We start from the raw sequence: 8892 nt of genomic DNA, 5'->3' as shown, positions 1-8892 counted from the left end.
CTTATCAGATTGCTAGCTACTAGATGAATACATTTGTATGTTATATTTGCTATTTAAACATTTAATAAATATAGTTCCCCATAATATCATCAAAACTTACTTCACTTTGTTTAGTCCACAGGCTCAAATGTGTGTCTTCAATAGTCTTTGTGCTTCAGGCTAAAAAGTGTGCTCTGTGCATGTGATTGAGGAATGGCATGGATATTCAAGTGTATTTGAATGGCATCTGTTTGTTTTAGTCAAGATTATGCTAAAATATACTTTCCTCAACTATATTTAAGTTCCTTATGAAGAGCTAACCTTCAATTTTGAAAATTCCCAGTTTATTCCCAGTTATTCCCATAAATTCCCTTAAATTCCCATGGAAAGTTTCCTTTTTTTTTTTTTAAATTCCCGGAATTTTGCAACCCTAATGTGAACTGAATTCTTGTGATCTCTTGTGTGTGATTTGTTATTGAATTGTCTGACGTCCTATGTAGACAATGCAACACGGTGAGGTTCTCTCTGTGATTCCAGCTGGAATTTGTTTTACTCCACAATATCGAGGGCTGAGCAGTGTATTTTGATTTTTTGAGGTAGAACAATACCGTTTACCTTTCCCCTCTCGCACTCTCCGCACAGCCCTGCCCCCACTTTCCCTCTGTCAGCCCCACTTGCTCAAATGTTCTGCAACATGGAGGGAGACACAGCGCCAGTTCACACTGCTGAAGAAAACCCAGTGTTTCCTAAGGACAGGCCACACACCTGTCTGAGTTGCGTGCTCTGCAGTAACTGAGTGGGGACTAGAGCCTTCTCAATGCACAGCTGCTTAGCTAACATCTGCCAAAAGCCTGTATTTGAGGAATTTGGAGAACATTGGTAAATTGTAGCTACAAAAAATAAGATGGGTTACACTTTTCTGTTCTAAACTGCACATCAGTCTCACGCCACAAACCACAACAAGTGAATTTTCAATCTGTGAAAAAAACGCTGAAGATCTGAGGCCAGATGCATAAATGATATGTACACACAAAAACCATGTGTCTGCCATTCCCTTGACATAAATTGGTATTTATAAACACAGAATTTGTCACCTCATACATTCCTGTGACCATGCGTGTGCACAGTTTTCCAGAGTGATCCAAGTTACTGTGAAGTGAAAATACAAAATAAGCCAAGACACATAAAAGGGCTGGGCAATTAACTGAATTTTACTTTCGATTATGATTTTGGCCTCCAACGATTATAGAAACAAGATAATCGAGAGAAAACGATTATTGTGCCACATTCTGTTTCACAACAAATTTCATCCTCGCTACAAAAACCATCCGATGTTATCGGTTCCACTCTCGTTACTGACGAAATTAGGAAAATAGATTTCGTATTTGTTATAGCAACAGTTCTCTTGCACATTCACAAAATCCGTTTCTGATGATGATGCATTTTTGCTATTTCCTACGCAGAAGTTCATCTGTATCTCTCTCTCTGACCCTTTGTGTGAGGGGCGGGGTAGCACTCTCACACACCTTGGAGCACCATGCAACACACACACAGACCCTGCTCTTATTGTCTTTGGAGACAACTAATCGTTTTGAAGTGTGGTTCCGTCTTTTTGATGAAAGGACAGAAACACAGTTGATCTCAGGTATCTCAGATATCTTTAACTTATATTGTGTATAACAGGACAAACTACATCGCTTTTTGTTTTGAAATCACTTTTTTCCAAAGTCAATGAGAAGTCGTGTTGAATCATCGTGATCTCAATATTGATCAAAATAATCGTGATTATGATTTTTGCCATAATCGAGCAGCCCTCACACATAATTTAACATAAAATAAAATAACCAACTTCACAGAGCTTCATTAATTATCATCATTATAAGTTTTTCCATTTACAGAGCAATGACAATTTTACAATTCATAAACAGAGATATTGTGTTTGAGCTTGTAGGACCAAGCAGAGACACAGATCTTTGGAAAATTGATATTGATATATTTTTTTTTTTACAAAAAGGAAAAGCAATGACAAAAAATGCTTCAAAACTATAATTCTGGGCCCATAAAAACGTCAATGCAACCGAACCAAACCGAAATACTAACTGAAGCGAACTTAAAGCACAAAACTGACCTGCTGACTGAAACAAAGGGGAGAACATATATAGTGGCTGATCAGGCCATTCAGATACACGCAGGGATAGGCCAAAACATAACCTTTTAAAAAACTACAATAATGACAAAACATGTCAGCATAGTGCTATACCATATCAACTGAGGAAAAATACTAAACAAATTAAAGCTGCAAGCAGCGTAGATCAGGCACTTGCACTCCTGCAGAACTCGAGGGGGCACGCAGCATGCCACATTGTAACGACCACCGGACACTGCGCTCACGCTGTTACTGAAGGAGCATTCTTAGAGATAGGTCTATTTTTATTTAATATAGCTGTATATTTCCAAACAGGGAAGGAAACACTGTCTTCGCATTTTATCAGCTTGTTTTAATAAAAGTGCTTGTGTGGCTTTAACCAACATCTGAACAATTAGGCCACTTCAGAGAAACTTCAGAGAAAGAAGATACAGAGATATCTATAGCTTATTGCCATTCAGCCTCAATATTTAAAAAATAATACAGTTATTAATTAGTTATGGTCCCCATACAATACTAGTCCCACTGTAAGTGAAACACAGAAATACCTGACTACTTAACAACATTAGATGCGTTTGTGTATGTATTGTGTTATAGATTTAATGTAAAATTTGTATCAGTCTACACTCAATAACCCATTATGACAAAGGGAAAGCATTTTGGAAATGTTTGCCAATTTATGGAAATATCTCATTTAAAAAAGTAGTAAGACCTTTGCTGTGGCACTGTAAGTCTGATCACAACCTTTCCCACTTATGACTCAGGCCAGTGGTAGAATTTTCAGTGTCTGAAGGAGATGGCACACAGAGAGTGGACTGGCTGCTACCCAATAATCTATTGCCTCCATCTCCACTTATTGTGTCCTTACTGACTGTTCTGTGTTGGCTGCGTTACAGATTATTGACATTGTTGCTGTTGCCTTTTGTTTCCTCCAGCTGGATGGGGACGCCATGTTCAGGAGTATGCCAGAAGCAGGTCTTGACTTCCCCTCAACCAATCAGGTAGTGTGTGTGTGTGAGTGTGCATGCACGTGTGCATGTGTGTGTGAGGTACTGAGTGCGTGAAGGTGTCGCTCTGACATTTCCTTGTTTTTAAATTGCATCCATTCTAAATGGAACAAATGTCTTGTGGTTCTGCTGTAATATTGGATATTCTACATCCTGTTAAAGAACTCTTCAAACATTTACCTATTAATGTGAAACAATTTGATGCAAGTATACACTTGTGTGCAAAAAAAAATCATCACTTTTATGCACGCATTTCAAATCCATTATTCATGCTCAAGATTTTAGCAGGAAATTCCTTTATATTGTCTTATCGCTATTATGCTTACAGAAGTGTAGAAGAACCAAAATGTTATATTTACTATCGGATTATTATTGATGTAAAATCAATTATTATAGAGAATTATGCATGGATAGTGGTTTCTTTATTTAGGATGATGATTTAGAAACAGAAACATTCATTAAACTAATAATATATTTTCAATCAATCCACTATTTATTTTTAAAGCCTTTAAAGTGGAAATAATCAATTCATGTTCTTGTGAGAAACCTCCCACCTGAAGTGGTCAGGCGCCAAGCTGCGTTCACATCAGCCAGGAGCTACGCGACACATATACTTCTATATCCAACCAAGCTAAGAGTGTCATACAAGCATGAAGGAGGACTCTAACAATATCCTCCAGCAGGTCACCATGAAAGAATAGCCCGGGCCGTAGGTTATTACCTATGTTAAAATTTGAATGGCATATTCTGTAATTATTATTGTTTTCACAATGGGTTATGACTTATTAGGCTGAGCGGGTCTGAACTTTTTGAGCCTACCAACAGTATATGGTTATACATTTTCCAAAGTATTAGTATTCTTGATAAGGGGTCAAGGGCTTAGTATATTGAGCTGGCCTAAATTTAACATTCATTCATTCATTTTCTACCGCTTATCCTCTAGTAGGGTCGCGGGGGGGCTGGAGCCTATCCCAGCATCTTCTCGGGCGAGAGGCGGGGTACACCCTGGACAGGTCGCCAGTCCATCGCTGGTCAATTTAGATTATCCAATTAGACTAGTCCCCATTTTGCATGTCTTTGGATTGTGGGAGGAAGCCGGAGTACCCGGAGAGAACCCACACTGGCACGGGGAGAACATGAAAACTCCACACATCCCGCGTCCGAGCCGGGACTCGAACCCGGCACCTTCTTGCTGTGAGGCAACAGCGCTAACCACTGCACCACCGCGCCGCTTAAATTCAACATACATACACTTAACCTACCTACGTGGGGGCCTATTTTAATTTAACCATTGTTTAACTACACTTAATTCTTATTTAGTTATATTGCCTCATAGCGAAGTGCAGAAATAATATATTACACAAGCCTATACCTCAAATCTGATAATGAGAGGCTGTTAAAGACACACAAGAGCAAAGGACAGTCAGGGAGGAATTTTGAGTTAAATGACTGACCTTTAATTTATAATTTTTTTTTGTCTATTGACTTTTACACAAACAATGTGTAAGTTTATAAAAAAACAAAACAAAACAAAAAAAAAAGACTTGACTATTTTTAGATCAGTTAAATTACACTGATTGTGGTTTTGGGTTCAGCATAAGAGTGTGGAGCTACCATGACAGGTTTTTAGGACAGTGACCGAGGAAGAGTCAATGAATAGCTGGGGGAAAGCAGAGGCCTCTGTGAAAGAGGTTAGGAGGAGTACTATTTAGGTGGGAGCTTTTAAGCACTGGGTGTCAATGCACCAGGAAATGTTTCAGGAAAATCTGTCCTTATGACTACTGAAACAGGTAATATGGGAGGAGTAGGAGGAAATGTGACTTTCTGATCATGGAGTGTGAAAGGAATTAACAAGCCAGCAAAAGAAGGCAAAGTACTGTCTCACCTGAATGAATTTAAGGCAGATATGATTTTCTTACAAGAGACACACTTGAAAAACAAAGCACATGGTAAAATTAGAGCCAGATGGATTGTCAAATTTATCACATCAGGTTTGCGAAGAAGGCTAGGGGAGTACCTATGACAATTCGCAGAAATGTCTCATTTATACATCAGTTTAAAATTGCAGATAAAGAGGAGAGGTATATTCTGATCTCAAGCAAGATATAGTCCATACCATTTCTACTATTAAACATTTATGGCCAAGAATTTTTAGGAAAATATTCAGCCTTACTCTGGATTCTCTCCTACAAACTTGATAATTGGAGCTGACTTTAATGGTGTCATAAGTTGCATTTCGACCAAAAAAAAAAATAGAAGAAAAGACTTTTCTTCAGGAAAGGGTTCCTGTGGCCCATTGTTGTCTGTGTTTCCAACGCGGCCTAAAGTCCCAGGAAGATTATGCAAAGTTATTAGACATTACATTATTCACAGCATTTTGAGGACATAACATGAACAAAAATACAGGACAAATTGCATCCTGTATATATTCAATACAGGACTAGGGATGGGAATTGATAAGATTTTATTGATACCAATGCTATTGTCGATTCTGCTTATCGATCCGATTCTTTATCGATTCCTGTCTCTGAACACTGAACAAGATAGATAACTGCTCTGTAGTTGTTCAATCCCTCGAGGAGGAGGTGCTGCCTCCTTAGGTCTGCCTTGCATTAATTTACAAAAAAAGAAAAAAAAATCTTCCACAGCTCCCATCTTTCACTTAAAAGAGCCGGCTCGTTCATAACTTACACATCACTAATACGTACCTTCACTGCTCTGCTGAGACTGGGAAGCGCTCGAGCGCAAACACATGGCAATCCTGATAATTAATGCCCTGCTGCGTCGACAAATGTGCTGGTGTTTCCACCATTGCTTGAAATCTGAGTGCCGCAGGCATTGCACATTGCGCTGTTAGCGTCATTTTGTGTGAAATTAAGCCACACTTCCTCGACTCATTCATTGTCGTTCGTGCTGACTGCCTCTCGCGAAAGCGCGACGTCATTGTATTGCTAGGCACCTGGAACTAATAGGAAGGCATCGATAAGGGAATCGTTAAGCATAAAAGCAAATGATGTCGAAGTTGGAACTGGTTCTCAGCTGGAACCGGTTCTCGATTCCCATCCCTATACAGGACGCAGCATTTTATTTTCAAATAAGGGACGATCCTGTATTATGTGCGACGGGTGGCAACCCTAGCCACTCCGGTGGTTGTGGTCCTTTATTTTTTTGTTTCAGTTTTTTTCACTCGCTGCAGACCTTTAAACATCGCGGGTGAAATAAAATGCAGCGAGTACTCGACCAGTCAAAAATGTTCCACACTGGAGACCACATCCCCAAAGTTCCTGAACCTTTGGAAAGTACTATCCCCCCCAATAGGTACCTTTTTGGGGTCGATTAATTACCCTGGAACTAAATTTAGACCCTGGTTTCTGCGGTTGAAACGCGCTCTTTCCTGGGGAAAGTTCCTGTGGTGGAAACGTGGCTCTAGATACTTATCTGGACAGATCATCTAGCCAACTAGCAGCACCATCTAATGTGTCTATATTTTTTAAAATTCATATATTAATAACACAATGATGTATGGAGAATCCTAAATGCAGCACATAGAGAGTACTCGTTTCTCTTTCTGGTTCACAATGTTTATACTAGCATAGATTATTTTGTACTTGATGGCAAACTTTTCCAGGTGTGCGTAACGTTAAATATCATGATATTATCATATCTGATCACTATCCTGTTTCTGGTTCACTGTAGCTGCTTGAGACAACAAATACTCGTAGACCCTGGAGGTTTGATCCTCACTCACACACAAAAAAACAGTTCTGTGGATACTTGGAGACGCAGATGAAGCAGTTTTTCAAAACAAATGATATAGATGATGTTTCACTGATGCTGTTATAGGAGACACTCTAACATACGTTAGAGGATGCGCCATTTCCTTTCAGGCTGCGCCAAAGAAATGCAATACCTCAGAACTATCACAGCTAGAGGAGCAAATAAGGAAACACGATGCCAAATATGCTGCTCAACCACCCAGTAAGACACATAATAAAATTTCAGCACTTAAATAATAATAATCAATTACTCTTAGATAATATTTCTAGAGCTTTTATATTTACTAAACAGATCACTTTGAATTTGGGAATAAACCACATAAAGTGCTGGCAGGACAACTACAGAAAAGAGAAAATGATAATAATGAAAACTAGAAAATTCCAGGGAAATTTTGAGTGCCACGGGGGCTACTGCCGGGATGAGTACATGATTTATTTCCAGTGTTCAAAAGTCACCCTGATCATATACTGGTTTTGAGAAATGTCTTGATATAAAAGACTCTGATATAAAACAATGTCACATCCCTCAATCATGTATTATGTGGGAAATATCTCATAACACTGTTTTACACACATTTAGCCCTTACACTTTACCCTGCCCCTCTATCTCAACAAGAATCGGGACACACTATGCCTAAACGTGGACACGCAAAACGGAGGATTAGGGCTAAGTGGTAGGGGCAAGGGGTGACATGGGATTGGTCTTTGTTCATTAGATTATTTAAATGAAGTTTTAAATGAAGTTTTTAATTAAGGTAATGTTAATGAGGGTATTGGTGGTGGTAAGGAAGGGTGTTGGAGGGGCACAACTCCAATATGCTCCTATACAGAGCCAGCACTCAGTGATAGCGACGAGAGCTGGAGGGTGGAGAGAGGGAGATGGATGCTCTTTCTGGACATGCAGCTCCTCGCAGGCCTCCCACTTTCTGTTGCACTCTTCAAGTATGCAAGCCTCTCTCCTCCTCTCCATCTGATCCTGGTACTTCTCAAAGAGTCCAAAGAGTCTTTCCTGCAGCCACTGCAGGGGCTTATGATTTCAGCGTTGCTGCTTTTTCAGAAAGTGATACGGAGTCGGTTTGGTTGAGCTCCTCTTTAGAGAGTCTCGCACTCTGTTTTCTGCTCTCCAGCCCAGTAGAGTTTTTCTTTGCCTGATCTCTGATGTGACCTCCCGACGCTTCACCTTAGAGGTCGGGCACTTTAAACCGGCTGTGTCGTCCACTCCTCGCACACAGCAAAGCTCAGCCTCCGCACGTCTCCTCTGCTGCTTCTTTTCAGATCACTCAGAGACTTGTGATGGGCTCCTCTTCTGCCATCATCACCTTTTTCCACAAAAGCCTCTCCTTCTTCAGTTACTCCTGTTTATATTTCGCTGGGGCCTCTTGCTCAGTTGCCCTCTTCTTCTCCTCTGTGTTTATAATGAATTTATTTGGCAAGTTGCAAAATACTGATACTCAATGTAAAATATGTCATAAAATGTGTTATTTCATTTGTTTGCAGTATCCACTTGCACCACCTTTTTAATCAAGATATATTTTGTGTCCTTCTCTTAACACATTTACACCAGTAGATGTAAATGTTGGACCCCATTGTATTTTCCACAGTGCAGGGCTGGTGGCATGCTTGGGTTATCCATTAGGGGCTACTGATAGTATAGTGAATGAATAGTATGAATAGTTAAACAACTCGTTTCTATGTGATGATAACAACTTCTATTAATTGTAAATTACATTTTGTGGTGATTGTTAACCTTATTTTTAAAATTACATTGATAATTTTAATATTTTATATATCTATCCATTTTCTGCCTATATTGACTGTATGTTTAAATGTATGTATTTTCAAAATAGTCAGGTATATTTGTGAATTTCTCTGTATCCATCAACTGCCTGTGGACAGTATCTGACCACTGTTCCCAGAGATATATGTGAAATAGCAGAGGCTGCCCCTTTTGTAGAATCCAAAATTTTCATTATTTTGGGGTTTT

The 8892-nt window shown here is 39.4% G+C and overlaps 1 protein-coding gene across 1 annotated transcript in view; it reads left to right on the top strand.

The window, feature by feature from the left end:
• tox (thymocyte selection-associated high mobility group box) overlaps positions 1 to 8892 on the top strand; it is a 60957-nt gene that overhangs the window by 14710 nt on the left and 37355 nt on the right. Inside the window, exon 2 of the mRNA XM_023398265.2 lies at positions 3061 to 3126. Within this exon, the coding sequence (XP_023254033.1) occupies positions 3061 to 3126 (66 nt within the window). The remainder of the gene's footprint in view (positions 1 to 3060; positions 3127 to 8892) is intronic.

Source organism: Seriola lalandi, unplaced genomic scaffold (genome assembly GCF_002814215.2).
Source record: "Seriola lalandi dorsalis isolate HSWRI2012SDOR001 ecotype SW California unplaced genomic scaffold, Sedor1 jcf7180002054981, whole genome shotgun sequence".
NCBI classification, from domain to species: Eukaryota; Metazoa; Chordata; class Actinopteri; order Carangiformes; family Carangidae; genus Seriola; species Seriola lalandi.
Note: the sequence above shows the minus strand (reverse complement) of the source record. Positions and strands in the feature narration are given on the sequence as shown.